General features: G+C 44.0%; 1 protein-coding gene across 1 annotated transcript; it reads right to left on the reverse strand.

The window, feature by feature from the left end:
- Positions 1-3,015: 3,015 nt before the first annotated feature.
- LOC119379611 (uncharacterized) lies at positions 3,016-12,044 on the reverse strand. Its single transcript, XM_049412077.1, has 2 exons — positions 11,775-12,044; positions 3,016-3,870 (listed from the first exon to the last, which is right to left on the reverse strand). The coding sequence occupies exons 1-2, from the start codon at positions 12,042-12,044 to the stop codon at positions 3,505-3,507; spliced, it is 636 nt and encodes a 211-aa protein (XP_049268034.1). The 3' UTR covers positions 3,016-3,504.
- Between the last annotated feature and the right edge of the window lie 5,100 nt (positions 12,045-17,144).

Here is a 17,144-nt window from a genome sequence, read left to right on the forward strand (position 1 = left end):
GAAAATGTTTACTGTGGCGTGTAGTGCGCGTTGAAAGGCAGCGACGATATCGGTTCACATTTGCGGACGTTGAAACTGACAATATTGTATGGTGTGTGTTGTGTGAATAACGATGCATCTTGTTTGTGAAAACATCGGCACGCGTTGTTTCTAACAGGGCAATTTGCAGTGACCGGTTGTCGACGGAACATCAGGATTGGACATTTTATTTGACGCGATGATCTGCGAGTGCGTACATCTCAGTGTTTGTGATGCGTGCACAAAAAAAAAAAAGAAAGGGCATGGTGTCCGTGCTGAAAGGTGAGACTACGCATGAGCTACCAGCGTGTTTTAGCATTGCGGAACATGCACATATGGTTTACCACGGCGAATATCCAGAACCATACGCGTATCGCATTTTATTGGAGATATACGTCATAATGGAAGCAGTGAAGATTCTTGTTTGTCATATTCTAGTTAGCTTATCTTTATGGCTCGATATTTATGAAGTGACATTCCGAGTTTGTGTACCAAGTCTAAAGGAGAGGAGCAAGTAAGGAAACACGTTGTAGGCATCAGATACAGCGACGTAACCGCGCAAGAGAATATTTATAATTAAATTATTGGTGTTCAACATCTCTAAACTGCTCAGTGGATTATGAGGAACGCGGTAGGGGATAACTTCGCTTTAATTTTCACGGGGATTTGTTAACCGAACGCAGGCTAATGCATGTTTCCTTCGTTTTTTTTTTCTTTGATTCATCTCTGATCAGAATTTTGCGCCGTGAGTGAGAATCGAATCCGTGACCTCGCGTACAGTAGCCGCCAATGCTGTACATAGTTTAAAACTGCAGTGCAGATTTCGCGACGGAAATTCATGCCATGCTAATCCATGCCATGCTAATATTTGCTAACGTACAACGTTCGCTTCCGAGGAGCATAAGATTTTTTTATGGCTGTCACCCCCGACGAGCAAATCATATGTTGCACTAACAGAATCGTTCATTACAGGCAGTAACTCTTCCTTCTAACAGGTGTGAGTTCAGAAAACAGCAATTTGCAAAAATTTCTATCGAAGTAAAGCAGACACACGCAGCGCTGCTATGCAGAGAGATCCCGCCGGCGGAACTTTCTTGCCAACCAGCACCTGCTCCCGAAGGCGGGACTTGGGGGCGGGACACTGCCAGTGACGTCACACTGTTTGCAAACAGTGACATGCAATCACTGCGGGCTGCGCTGCCGCGCAGACCTTCACCACTTACTGTGGCAATGTTCCGCATTTGAAAAAGGGCGAATGGCCATACAGGCTTTGCAGTACACAAATTATCGGGAAGCGCTGCTTACGGACCCGGACACGCAGTTAGTATTCGCGCAATATGGAAGTCAGAGCGGCCTGATCAGAGTGGTTTAGGGGGTCCGACAGACCACAGTACTGACCACACACCGCCTCAGTACATGTGATTGTGACTTGAATAAGTGCAAACCCTATGAAACTGTGAAATATTAGTATAGTTTGAAAGTCCCGCTTATCCCCACAGAGGCCATGCGCCTCCCTCTTTTTCAATAAAGGACTTTCCATCCATCTCCGTCTTTCCATCTCTCTCTTTCTCTCTGTCTTACTCGTTCTCTCACCCATCAAGGTTATTACAGGCCACGCTGGAGAAATCGGAGGACGAAGATGAAGAAGAGGATGTAGAGAGCGCGTGCCAGTTCATGATGACGACCGACGGACAAATTACGGCGAGCTTAACCTGTTAGAAATTAATTTTAAGACCGGCGCGTTTCCATAAGGAAGCACCACGTCAACGAGAAGGACTTCGTAAAGTGCATCGCAAGTTCAGACCTTGCGCACCAACTCCGGGCGGTCCAGGGGGCCTGTGAAAGCGATCGGGAACTGTCTCTCAGACAGACAGACAGACAGACAGACAGATGTGTGCACCGCGGCCGTCATCACACACACACACACACACACACACACACACACACACACACACACACACACACACACACACACACACACACACACACACACACACACACACACACACACACACACACACACACACACACACACACACACACACACACACACACACACACAACACAGTGTATGCAGTGTGGATAAAGCTTTTTTTTGATACGGTGAATGTGATAACAAGTGCAAGCGCAAGTACACAACAAACATTTAATACAATGTTTAGGCCGGGGATCACCCTATTTGAAGGTAAGTTGTCAAGCACAGAGAATTCAATTTATACATATTCAATTGAGGGTGATGCATACGGATACAAACTGCAATGCTGAAGATACAAGAATACATACATAAAAACATTCCGTCCCGAAAAAAAGGGGGAGAGGGGGAGGAGCATGGGGGAACATTCCGACATTCATGCACCACAACGACCAGAACAAGAAAAGTTGGGAGTGTACTATGAAATTGCGATGAAGGTAGACATGCGTACGGTTACACTAAAGTGTATGGCTCACACTATAAAATGGAGCGAAGAAAAAGAAAGAAAAATACAGGGGTGCAGCTTGTGGAATGCACGCAAGTAGGACGGCGGGCGCGCTTTCATTTCTCGTTGTTTAATGTAATTAAATGCTCAGGAGATCATGAAGCAGGACATACACACCCTTATATATTCATGCTGTCCCATTCTATAGTTCGCTGTATCCATACTGTGACAACCATTAACCTGCGAGTTACACGGCCTGCCTTCTATTCCCACGTTTATAGACTGTTTGGAAGTTTACTGGTTTCGAACGGAGTGCGTAACGCAACTAACTCAACGTGCTGCTTTTCTTTTTATCGTGAAAAAAAGCAAGCAGTTCAGGCGCAAGTATAAACGTATACGAACGCAGTCATTGTGCAATAGTGCGTACACCAAATTTGAAATCTCGAACTTTTTTTTTAGTGAACTGTAGTGCCCCTTGCCTTTTGCCCTTATAAATCTCTGGGTAGAAGACCCGCTGTTGTGACGTCTTTTAACGCCTAAACTGCCTAAAAGTTCGTTTCTGAGAGCGGCAGTGGATGTGATTCCTCATATTTATATGCCTTTCAGACAGACAGCTTTACATTCAATGATCGACAATCATAATATATTGTATCCGTATGACCCGTGCGTCTGACACTATTCTTAATTGGTTCGGTTGCGCCTTGGTATCAAACTTGGCGTATTGTGTTGTACGTGTGTGTGTGAGCGTGCGTATGTGTGCGTGCGTCCGTGCATGATGTTTGCATGCGTTTATGTGCGTGTGCGTGCATGTTTGTGCGTACGGTTCTGCTTTGTGTGAGCGCGCTATAGGTGGAGGTGCCAGCGTGCATTGCGAGCGCGGTAGCTGGCCAATCTTTTTATGGGCACAAACACCCTGCATAAAGCTTTGTTGCAAAATCTGCAAGATACCTCGTATAATTTACTACGATTCCATCTTGTAATGCGTCCTGTTCCACAGCAGCTGTCCTGCGAAAAAAAAAAAAGATAAAGCTGTGCGTGGAGCAAGTGGCCCCACCGAAATTCCTTCTGTTCACTGCGACGGCCTGTGGTCTCGAAGTTTTGCGCTTGTGATTGGCGCTGACTGGGGTAGATCTTGAGGCACAGGTAACGTCCGCGAGGCACCCGTGCCACCGACAACTTCAGGAACGTCCGGGATATCCGGAACGTCCGGTACATCCGGGACATCGGGAATGTCTGGAACATCCGGAATATCACCGGACAAGCCTACAAATGTTGGCATGACAGGTACTGCGGGAAGTCCGGGAAGTCCGGGAAGGCTTGGGATGCTTGGAAGAACACCGAAGCCGGGTACAGAGAAGTTGAACTGGGGCATTTGAGGCATCTGAGGCATCTGGGGCATCTGGGGCATCCACGGAATCTGAGGTACTTGGGGAGCCTGGAAAGAAAACCAAGAAGTGTGTCGGTATATTGATCGATCTTCATTTTATTGGGCTAGCCTTATATCTGTTCTTTAAGGGAGTAGATGGAGAAAAGCCGGCGCGAGGTTCAAATGCCTCACGGAGGACTGCATATTACTATTCGCTCGTATAGCAGCGTCATTGTCAAAATGTCCGGTCTCAAGAAAAGGCTGTTATGCGTCGGTTCGCTCGATCCCATATGATAAAATCGCTCCAAGCTGGTTTATGTTCAAATGCACAACCAAACAGTAGTCACAGAAGAAAAGCATATATTATTTATTGCAGAACTACTCGATCAAGTATAGTAAAGAAGCGGTGGAAGTGAAGGTTACTGCGTCAAAACGATTGCGGCAAATTTTCCTAAGTCGGGCTGTCATAAGCATTACTTATTACAGCATCAGGCATCTCCTGTATATCTGTATTATATTACAACCCCTCTCTCTCTCTCTCTCTCTCTCTCTATATATATATATATATAGATATATATATATATATATATATATATATATATATATATATATATATATATATATATATATATATATATATATATATATATATATATATATATATAGAGAGAGAGAGAGAGAGAGAGAGAGAGAGAGAGGTTGTAATATAATACAGAATATAAATATATATATATATATATATATATATATATATATATATATATAGAGAGAGAGAGAGAGAGAGAGAGAGAGAGAGAGAGAGGTTGTAATATAATACAGAATATAAATATATATATATATATATATATATATATATATATATATATATATATATATATATATATATATATATATATATATATATATATATATATATATATATATACACGCTATATACGCTATATATATATATATATATATATATATATATATATATATATATATATATATAGCGTTTTCACTTCCCATGCAAGCCACAATGCGGCGCTTGTTAGAGCAAATTGGATTGCCATCAAGTTTTGTCTGAAATTCGACAAGTTCGAAGTGGAAACTTTTCCTATGATAAAGAGCTTTGGTGATAATTGTTAGTCATAACGACAAGTGTTCCGGCGGCATACGGCCACTTTAGAAGGTCGTAAAGAGGCCAGCGATGAAGCCCGCCCTGGACGGCTGTCAACGACCATCACCGATGGCAGCGCGCCAGTCCACACCGCCTCCGTCTTGACCCGCTTCCTTGTCGATTCAAAGGTGCCAAGGGTTCCCCAGCTGCCCTGCAGACCTGGCATGACTCCTACAGACTTCCTTTTGTTTCCGCGCATGAAAATTCCCATGACAGGACATCATTTCAGGATAGTTGACAAAGTCAATGACACCTCCGATGCCTGGAAATCTCACTAGAAACGATGCATCGCCGCAGGAGGAGCCTATGTTGTTGAAACCTTCAATTGTGTTGTATATATATATATATATATATATATATATATATATATATATATATATGTATATATATATATATATATGGCGTCATTCCGAACAACTGTTCATTCTAAATGTCCATTCACCCGTGAACCGTCCCACGCTTCCCCCTCCCTCCGACAGAGGGTCAACTTATTGGGACAATAGTAACGGCGTGTAGTTTGCTGACGTGCACAATGTCGGTCGTTCTGCTTAACGGTGCCACGCATCGGTCGATCTCATAGTTCACTGGAGGCACTCTGCGAAGGATCGTGTAAGGCCCTTCCATGACTGAGCTGAGCTTTCCTATGTTTGGTGCCATGGTGTTTCGTAGAGCACCACCTCACCAACTTGAAGATCTTGTGGCAGGAATTTTTTGTCATAAATGATCTTGTTCTTCTCATGGTAGGCGAGCGTGTTCTTGACTGCATTCTTCCTTGCATCTTGCACACTTCCCTTTGTCGTGTCTAAAAAGGTCTCGTAAGAAGGTATTTCATACATTAGGTATGATGGTGGATATCGGCTTACTTCATGTGGGTTCTGTTGTATTCTCGAACAACGTCCGAAAGATATTTGACCCAAGACTTCTGCGGCTGTAGATTCATTTTGCACTTTAGTCGGGTTACAATGGTCTGATTCGTGCGTTCGTTCATTCCATTACATTGAGGGTGGTGGGAGGACGTGAATAACTGGTGGACATTGTTGTGCTTTAGGAACAGCTTGCCTACAGTGAAAGCTGGTCCATGATCAGAAAAAAGGAACTTCTTTGGCTTCCCTGCAGCGAAGATGGTGGTGATCGAGGCACGAAATGTATGCGTCACACGTTTCATTTTTGTGGGGAAACGCCAAGACATACCGCGTAGCGTGGTCTATCGCCAAGTGAACAAATTCCTTCGCGGAGCCGTGTCCAGAACAACCCCTTAGAGTGTCCATCGCCAAAAGATCGAAGGGCTGTTCTGCGGGTGGCAGCGACTCGAGCGATCCGAATCTCTTGGTTTTAGGTTTCTTGCATCGCTGGCATATGTCGCAGTGTCGGACGTAGGATGAAACGTCTGTGATGATTCCCGGCCAATAATAGTGAGGCGACAACAACCCCCAAGTTTTCTTTACTCCGACATGTCCGAACTGGTGGTGTGCTTTCTGCAGAAGTTCCAGTCGAGGCTTGTGAGGAACGTACACTTTGCGAATTCCTTTACGTGTCACGATAGTCACCCTGTTTCCAATAGCGTACTTGCAGCGAGGGTGATCATACTGCAGAACCTTGGAATTCTGGTAACGAAAGGAGTTGAACCAAAGGACTCCGAGAAAATGCATTTGCCTAGATGTTTTCGCTGCCTTTTTGGTGTCGAATGTTGACGTCATACATACAGCTACAGAGACCATCGAAACAGACGGCCCTGGGGATTTTTGATGTTTTTCAGCCGTTGTAGCGTGATCGGTGACAACAGTGAATGGTCTTCCGTGCAGATAGCAGTGCCAATTCTCAACAGCGCCGACTATAGCTAGGCATTCAAGCCCTGTTAGGGCGTAATTTAGTTAGTAGCTTGCGCGAGTGATAAGCGACAGGGTGTTCTTTGCCATCATCATCACGTTGCTTCAGGACTGCACCGATGCTGACGTTAGATGCGTCGCAATAAAGTACGCATGGTTTCTCGCAAGAAAATATTCTTAAAATTGGCTCTTCCGACAGACGATTTTTCATTTCCACGAAAGTTTGTTCGCAAGAAGCGCCCCATTCCCGCGGTGTGTCCTTCTTTAACAATTTTGTAATTGGAAAAGGTATGTCAGTGAAATGCGTTATAAACAGACGGTAAACGCTGGTGGTGTCGAGAAAACGCTGCAGCTCTTTCGGAGATCTCGGTCTTGAAAATCGCAATACTGCTTCTATATTGTTCCGTTTAGGTGATACGGTACCGTGAGACACCCTGTGACCCAAATATTCAATAGAATCTTGGACAAAGCGACAGTTTTTCAACTTTAGTTTGATGTAACGTTCCCGTTTTTTAGAGCTTGCAGTAGAGCTTGGAGGTGATTTAGGTGCTCATAAAATGTGTCGGAGAAGACTACGATATCATCAGTGTAATTAACGACATTCTTCAAGTTATATTTTCTTATCACTGATTTGACAGCTCTTTCGAATGTAGCAGGAGCATTCCTCAAACCGAAAGGCATAACAAGCCATTCATAATGGCCATTCGGCGTGACGAAAGCTGTTTTTGGGATGTCGTCTGGGTTCATTTTGACATGCCAATAGCCTGATGTAAGTGCCTGTTGTGGACATGCCCTGGCCTGAATCAGATACGGCGGCGCTACCTGAGAACAGTGGGCCTTCATCCGACAAGACCACCGGATTATGATTTGTGGCTCTGTGGGCCCCACCATAGAGCATTGTTGATGAATATAGCGGAAGCCGGCCTCTACCTGTATATTTAACTATGTATGCCGTTGGGCAAACTCTCGAAATAAAAAAAAAACATTTCGAGTTTCCCAGGTAGTCCCGCACATCGTCGATGCGGGTAATAGGTTGGTAGTCAGGCACAGTGACAGCATTAAGCTTTCGGTAATCAATGCATAAGCGAGTACGCCCTTTGCCTGCGTATGGTGAAAAACAGAGATGCACTACACCTTGTTTCAGAAGTAAGTCCACTTGCCTGACAATTTCCTCTTTGTCTGCCGGGGAGCATCGATACGGTGGTCTGTGAATCGGGACGTTGTTGCTGAGGACGATGCGATATCGTTCATCCGCAATACATCCGAAGTCAATCTGAGACTTTGAGACTCTGTAACTGTGAAGCACATCTCTCAAAGCAACTTGTTGCGACGTCGGAAGGTGCGTGACATCAACGGACTGTAGCGGGGATGTATCCGCACTGAAGACGTACTTTTTATTTCCGAAGGGGATGTGCAGAACTTCGTTGTCTTGAAGCAAAGTCATGGTGTTCAAGTTGAGTGAAAGGTTGAAAAAAGAGGTGTTCTCCAGACCTAGCAAGAATTCAGCCTTCATTCCTTGGAGAATGTGTGCTTGGACTGCCTGCATTATCTTCCCTATTTCTAACTGTATGTGTACGCGGCCCAAAGTTTTTGTTGTTGAGGTGACTTTTTGGACACTGATGCATGGATCCATGAGCAATTGCAGCTGGAGCTCTCTGAACACAACGTCACTGATACAGGTAATAGTGGCTCCTGTATCCAGAGTTGCGTTCACCAAGTGTCCGTTCACAAGTGCACCCAAAACGTATTAGTGCAGCTTTGGGCCGCCCTCTTCGTTTCCCTGGTCGTCAGCAAGAACAGACACCATTTCATGACAAGGGCACTCATTGTACCAGTGAAGCTGATTTGGCAAACCAGCAGATGCGCACTGTCGGCACACACTGCGAGGGGTGCGCGTCGATCCTGCAGGGCTCCATCGTCGTGTAGGATGAGGCTCCCGTTGCGTGGGTTGCTGCTTCGACGAGCCTGGGGAAACATCACTTTGGACAGAGGCTTCCGCTTGGATTGCAGCAGCAAGCCACTTGGCTGGGGTAGAGAGCGCCAGTCCAGCGAGGCGCCTTTCGATCTCTTCAGGCACACCGTCGGTCAAGCCTGATATTCTGTGAGCGTCCTTCATTTCTGCGAGGCGACCAAGGCGCGTCTTCTCCTCGTAGTAGTGCCTGATGCGTTGTCCTTTTTTGAGTCTGCAGTGTATTAATTGGCGAAATGGGTCTCCGATGGGCTCGGCAAATCGCTCTTTCATGCTTCCTTTGATGCCTCCCCACGAGTCTTCAACGTCGAAAATCTTGGTGAGGTACCAGCGGAATGCCTCACCTTCCAGGTACTCGCTGATGTAGTTGATGCGATCTCGTTCGGACCAGGAAACGTTGCTCGCTTTCGCTTCGAAGAGGCGCAAACAATGGGGTAGCCAGGGGAGGTGGGTACACCGGGCCAGTTCCCCCCCCCCCCCCCCCCCCGAAATCTTTTTCTGCCACGGTATACAGAGCACAAAATGACACTCGACCACACTTACCTGCCCGGACCCTACGTAGGATCAAGGGCGTGCCCCTCACCTCCCCCCCCCCCCCCCCCGAAAAAAATTTCTGCCTGCGCCACTGGGCGCCGACCCATGTCCACGGGGTCGTCGTCTTCGGCGCCGGTGTATTTCGGCAGGCTGATCGTCTTCTTTGATGTGCTCATGATGCTGGTGAGGTAGATCCTGTCAACTTACTGTGACGGAGACATGGGGTCAGTCAGGACAACTGTTTGTTCTAACTGTTCTCATCTTCCTCTTCTTCATTTTCCCCATTCACCCGTGAACTGTCACACACACACACACACACACACACACACACACACACACACACACACACACACACACACACACACACACACACACACACACACACACACACACACACACACACACACGCACACACACACACACACACACACACACACACACACACACACATATATATATATATATATATATATATATATATATATATATATATATATTATATATATATATATATATTATATATATATATATATATATATATATATATATATATATATATATATCAAGAATTAGGCCCTCCAAGTTGCTAAACCTCCATTGTTTGGTTTGATATGTAAATATATAGGGAGCACGGCTAACTCCCTGTAGGTTGAGGAAGTTGAAAGAAGAGAGAATGAGGCCAGGGGAACGGGAGTTGATTGATAGGAGCAGCAATGCTCTGCAATCGGCATACGAAGTCCACGCAGCTGATGTGATGCAGCTTTCCTGACACTGGCACCAGCGCCGCACAGCTGCATGGCAGCAGTGCATTACAACAGAAAGTCACAGCCTGAGGAACTTTGGAAACCCTTACAAAGTTCTTCCCAGTTCTAAAACGAGCGGTAGTTCACGCGGACTTGCAAACGGCTGAGTCAAATGTAGTTGAAAATCCCTGGCAAAAGAATCGACCAGAGTCAATAATAGTACTTTTAACCTTTCTTGTTGTGTTCCGCAGTAAAAAATGATATTTAAAAAATGATTTTTTCTGGTTCAGTTTCAGTCGTCCTAAAAAAATAATGCTTCAGCGAAGCTGTTCTAGCTCGGCGTAAAATGTCTGTCGTGACCCAAAACTATCATCATTTTTAACCTGCCCGCGCTCTCTACATCCCCTTTTTCATCTTCGTCCTCTTCTGCTTCGCTCCCAGGACACGTGCGCCGATTTCTCCGACTTTGCCTGCAATAACCCTGATTGGTGAGAGAATGTGTTCAGAGAGAGAGAAAGAAAGAGATCTAAAAAAACGAAGAGATAAATTCTTGCCGAAAAAAATTCTTCTCGAGGCGGGATTCGAACCCGTGTACCCCCGATTCGAAGGCGAGCGTACTAACAAGTTGGCTATCAAAGTACGCTAGCATATAGTGTAGCACGGGGGTGGGAAAGGGAAGTGAGCGTGAGGAGGAGAGATGTGATGGCGAGGAGGAGGGAAAGGAAAAGGGGAGAGAGTAACGCATAGCATAGAAAGAATGAAAAATACAGAGAGAGAGGGAATCAATGAAAGAGAGAGAAATTAAATAGAGTGAGAGATAGAGAGACAAAAGGATAGAAAGAAGGAGGAAGCAAGCAAGAAATAGAAAGAAGAGCAAGGAATATATATATATATATATATATATATATATATATATATATATATATATATATATATATATATATATATATGTGTGTGTGTGTGTGTGTGTGTGTGTGTGTGTGTGTGTGTGTGTATTACATATGGAGAGAGAGAGAGAAATAGAGAAATAAACAGAGAAAAAAGAGACAGAAAATACAGAGAAGAAGACGGAAACAGAGGAAGAAAGAAAGAAAAAATTCGCAAAACTTAGCAAAGCAGCAAAAAGCCAGGACTACATAGGTGCCCATCCGCTCCGCTGTCTTTAGCATTGCGCCTCCAGTGCAAGGTACGCTAATTTTTTTCTTTAGTTTAGTTCGACAAATCGACCTTATTTTAGGTCAATCTGTGGAGCAACCTTGATTGACACAAATGCTTCCGTACAAACGGTGTGTCCCAGCTAGAGCTCAATGTACGCTGTTCAGCTAAGTGTCCTCTCCTTCTATGGCAACGAAGTTTCTGGTACTACTAGTCCCTTGGCTATTCGAAAAATTACACCATCTCCCGCTAAAGGGGACCATGAGACGATGCGAAGCAGCGTTTCGGCATGCCCAGCCCGCGTTTCAGAGGGGGAGTGGAGAGCGGGAGCGGAGAGAGGGAGAGTGGTAGTGGAGAGGGGGAGAGGGTTATAGGAGCGGGGGAGGGGAGTGGAGCTGGGGAGTGGGAGTGGAGAGGGGAAGAGGGGAGTAAAGAGGAGGTGTGTGGAGAGGGTTTGCGCATGCGCTATAGGGTGGTCACGCCGCACTCCACCACCGGATTGAACTCCGCCATAAGATGCTTCGCATCTAAAAAAAAAGACGGAACAGCTTGACTAGCGTTAGCTGAAGCATCGTATACATACACACCTGAAATCCGGGAAACGTCCAGTTAACAACAGGGAACTGAAAGTTGGGAACTTGGAAGGCCGGCACCACCACGCCGACACCTGGGAAGTTGAACCACCCTGGCGGCAGTGCCGGAGGCTGCGGTGCTGGCGGTGTCTGGGGTGTCGGTTGGGCTTGGCGTTCGAGCAGCGGGTTGAATCCCGGCTGTTGCGGAGCGGCGACCGTCCAGCGGCACAATGATCCCAGTGCCAAGCATGTCGAGGCATAGAGCAAGAACGAGCTGAGCTGCATCCTACGTGTGTCATATTAATTAATTAATTCATTCATTCATTCGTACGAGCTCCGAAAAGGGGGGAGAAGAAGGGTGCGCAATATATATATATATATATATATATATATATATATATATATATATAGTAGTTGCAACCAGAAAAACTGTCTTTCCAGGAGTTGCAATAAAAATTGATGTTACAGTTGCCTGTAATCAAATCACACAGCTTAATTTTTCCCCGCAATTCACTAGCTCACTTGAAACACACATAACGCCTTCGAGGACTTGTCAAAATATTTTTTTTACGTATGCAGCAATTAGCCATAATGCATCGCCATCGCATCATCAATTGCCAGTGTCAAAGAGCGGTTCCGTTTAAACCATGATATATATATATATATATATATATATATATATATATATATATATATATATATATATATATATATATATATATATATATATATATATATATATATATATATATATATATATGTATATATATATATATATATATATATATATATATATATATGCGTTATAAGTGTTTCAAGAGTGCTAGTGAATTCTGGGGAAAAATTAAGCTGTGTGATTTTATTACAGGCAACTGTAATATCAATTGTTATTGAAACTCCTGGAAAGACAGTTTTTCTGGTTGCAACTACTGTAAGGTCGTATGCGTCTATTGTCTGGTTGATCTCAGAACGACAGTAAACTTTGAAATTTGCATGGGAATACAGGTCTCAAATATGAAGGCGTACAAATGAGACACAAATATTGGGAACAGAAAGGTTAACAGGCGCGGTTGTGTTGTCCTCTTCGTTTCGATTGTGCCCACATTTCTATAACTTCTTACTTCAACGAACAATTTATATATATATATATATATATATATATATATATATATATATATATATATATATATATATATATATATATATATATATATATATATATATATATATATATATATGGGTTATTCCATGCCAAGTGTCCCAGACGTGGCGCTCGCACATCGCAGATTTTGCTGATAAAATTTGTGCCTTTTTCCTGTGCCAGATAGAGTATTGTGGCAAAACATTTTTGCTCGAAAAAAATTTTGACGATCATGGCGCCCCCTCGAATTTCGCTGTTATTTGTTAAACCATGCCTTATAGAAAAATGTGTATAAAATCCATTTTTGTGTGTTGAGTTTCGAAACCACGCTTCCGCCATCGCAGAGGTTCTGTTTAGTTGTCCCATTCTTTAATTCCGAAAACTTTGTGTTTCACTACCAGCTACGTATCTTCAAAAACTACGAAAATCTTCAAAGTTCGTAATTTTTTCTTAAGCTATCTGGAACTCTCCCTAACCAATATAAATAATAATATGATTTTCAGGAAAGTGTATTTTAGAAAAAAATGTTTAGGGGTAAAATAGACTTCAAATCTTCCCGAAACAAATTGTGAAATTAGAGAGAATATGCGATTTGTCGCATGTTTGACCGTATTTTTCATACTGATGCGGTCCAAGTAAAAATCCTCGTCATGCGGCGTTTGATAGTAGACTACATCGTTAAGTAATGAAGAAAGTCTAATCAAATCATTTTTTTTTTTGTTTTAAGGAAGAAAATAATTTTTGAATTTGTTCCTCCGAACGGGTCCTGCATTTCTTTTTGTTGGTGCTTCGCCGCAAAGCACGTGGTCGCCCTTGCAGCTGACCCTCGTCACAGGCAGAGGCAAGATGCGAGATGTATGTCAGTGGCTATTGAGTGGTCGAAAGTCTTCTCGCGTTGATGTCAGGGTGACGAGTATTGAATTCGCGTTACATTGGGAGCTTGCTTGGCGGGCCCAATGGTAAGTATGGACGCCCGAGAGCAGCCTATGGCGCCGTTTCCACAATGTGCTAGAGGGCCGTCTGCACAATTAGCATGCGCATACTGAATGAAATAATGCACATTGTATACACTTGTTTGTCTTGGTATACGTGGTGTGGTATAAATCATATTATTATTTATATTGGTTAGGGAGAGTTCAAGATAGCTCAAGAAAAAATCACGAACTTTGAAGATTTTCGTAGTTTTTGAAGATACGTAGCTGGTAGTGAAACACAAAGTTTTCGGAATTAAAGAATAGGACAACTAAACAGAACCTCTGCGATGGCGCAAGCGTGGTTTCGAAGCTCAACACACAAAAGATGGATTTTATACACATTTTTCTATAAGGCACGGTTTAACAAATACAAGCGAAATGTTTTGCCACAATACTCTATCTGGCACAGGAAAAAGGCACAAATTTTATCAGCAAAATCTGCGATGTGCGAGCGCCACGTCTGCGACACTTGGCATGGAATGACTCATATATATATATATATATATATATATATATATATATATATATATATATATATATATATATATATATGTATATATATATATATATATATATATATATATATATATATATATATATATATATATATATATATATATATATATATATATATATATATAATAGACTTTTATTCAACCAAATGCATAGGCCGAGCATTTCGACCGCCTGCGCGATCAGTCGACGCTGTTCTTCCCCTTCGGCGCCGATCCAGTCGAGCCAGGTGGTGATGAAAAGGGAAGAGGGAGGATAAGAGCTGGACTGCTGAGCAGTTGGGCAGTAGAAAAGGCAGTGTGACAGGTCTACATATGTAGATGGGCAATTGGGTCAGCAGGGGTCCGATCTATATTTATAAAGAAAAAGGCGAGAGGGGGTGATCAGGCAGTTCATTTGGATGTGCCGTAGATTCGAACCTCTAGCAGAGTGAGTGATGGATGAGGAGGAGGGTAAAGACGCTTGTCGAGTCGGAGCTGTAGGCCTACCTCCTTGATAGTATGGCGCAAGGAGATCTTCCCTTCGTTCTTCACGGAGCTCCCACTGTCTTCCGAAGGTATGGGCCAGGGAATGAACGGTGCCCGGTGCAGTATATCACGGGCGAGCCGGTGAGCCAGCTCATTGCGATCAATCCCCGAGTGCCCAGGAACCCAGCGTTTTCTTCCCTCACTTCTCTCGCCGATAGTACGCGATATACCCTGACTCTTACGCCGCCATCCGTAACATATAGAACCGCACCTTACCCTCTAATATATATATTAGTTGCCGTAAACCTGCTTCACGTGTCCGTCACCACTAGAATTGCATGTACACGCATACATGTTGGAAGGTGTCAGTGTAACGCGAAAAGACAGCTGTTCCGGAAGCTGTAGTGGGCGACGTGACGTCACATCGTATCGTATATACTCAGTGGCTCGGTAGCATCAATAGCGCCCTTCACCGCTCTGCAAGTGCACTGCTAGCGTTAATATGCGCATCCATCACATTCACAACGTCGATTCCTCCTCTCCAGCAGATTGTCTTCATACATATTAAACAGCATTCAAAGTAGTGTCGTTTGCGCGTCCAGTTCAGCACCAAGTCGAGTTACACAAGAGCGCGGCCGCTCGATGACGGCCGTAACTCTTGAATAAGGTATATACTCAAAGAGAAACGTATATAAGAAGTCGAATGCTGCTCGTAACTAACTAAATACGTCCTGGTAGAGTTGTAAATGTCGTAACTGGGCGTCGAGAATGAGCTGGGATGCTCGGGCGGAATACAGATACGCCGCAGGTAGCGGCGTAAACTCAGAAACGCTCTAAGTATAGGGCCGAAGGAGTTCTGTTGGAGATCTCGTGTGATACGGTGGGACGGGTGTCGTGTCTAGCAAGAGGACTGGCGATACGCCAGAGGAAACATCGAAAGCGCGAAATAGAAACCAGAACGCGGCGGCAGAAGCGCGACGCCCGAAACGAAGCTTAACAACGGCAATGGGAAGCCGTGAAGGACAATAAAATAGCTTTGTGCTTGTAGCGAAGACCTGAACTGAACACAGTAAACCAGTTTACAACCTTAAGGGGGTTTTACCGTGTCTGTAACTAACGCCCTTACACCCTTGAAAAAAGGCATTTTTTACGAATCAAAACACACATATCATGGAGTGGTTCTCAATCGCCTAAACACCCTTATTACTGAAAAACAGTGAAAAATAAAGACTACTAGACAGGGAAAATGAATTTACAGATGACATCAGCATAAAAGGCGCACGCACGCGCCCAACCAGACACACAACATAGCATATTGTGAAATACCTCACGGACATATATATATATATATATATATATATATATATATATATATATATATATATATATATATATATATATATATATATATATATATATATATATATATATATATATATATATATATATATAGCCCTCTAAGCGACAGATGTGCTAATCTAAACTCGCCTAATCTTCGACGCCTCTTTAATCAGCGAGTCCCAACTATTAGCTGGCACTGTGTCGTATGGGCCACAGCCCCGCCACGGTGGTCTAGTGGTTATGGCGCTCGACTGCTGACCCGAAGGTGGCGGGATCGAATCCCGGCCGCGGCTGCTGCATTTTCGATGGAGGCGAAAATGTTTGAGGCCCGTGCACTTAGATTTAGGTGCACGTTAAAGAACCCCAGGTGGTCGAAATTTCCGGAGTCCTCCACTACGGCGTCTCTCATAATCGTATCTTGGTTTTGGGACGTTAAACCCCAGATATTATTATTAGTATGGGCCACAGGTGTTTCAATAACCCATAACACCCTTAGCTTCTAAAGGGTGTTTTAGGTGAAGCATTAACCCTTACGCAAACCAAAAGGCTATTTGGGGAACCAAAACAACCTCACACTCCCATTTTTGCAAAGTATGGTCAGGCGAAAGGGTGTTTTGCTTGCTTGAAATCGCATTAAGGGTGCAAAGTGGCTTACAGTGAAGCGTCTGGAGACGCAGTGCGTTGCGCACCTATTCCTGAGACAGTCGGAAAGACAGAGTATAAGCCAAGGAACTATAGCATAAGCCCTAAACACCATGTACGTATACGCAAGCAAATTTCTAGTTCGTGCCCAGTGCACGGCCACTTGAAGTTTTCACACTCAAGTGCGCCTCACACTCAGGGGCGTAGCAGAGGGATGAGCCCACAATGAACGTGTCCCACCCTTCATCCTTCCCTTCAAAAAACAATTCCTGGCTACAGAAGGGTACGTATTTGAGCTGGTTGGTTC

The sequence above is a fragment of the Rhipicephalus sanguineus genome, chromosome 1, assembly GCF_013339695.2.
Source record: "Rhipicephalus sanguineus isolate Rsan-2018 chromosome 1, BIME_Rsan_1.4, whole genome shotgun sequence".
NCBI classification, from domain to species: Eukaryota; Metazoa; Arthropoda; class Arachnida; order Ixodida; family Ixodidae; genus Rhipicephalus; species Rhipicephalus sanguineus.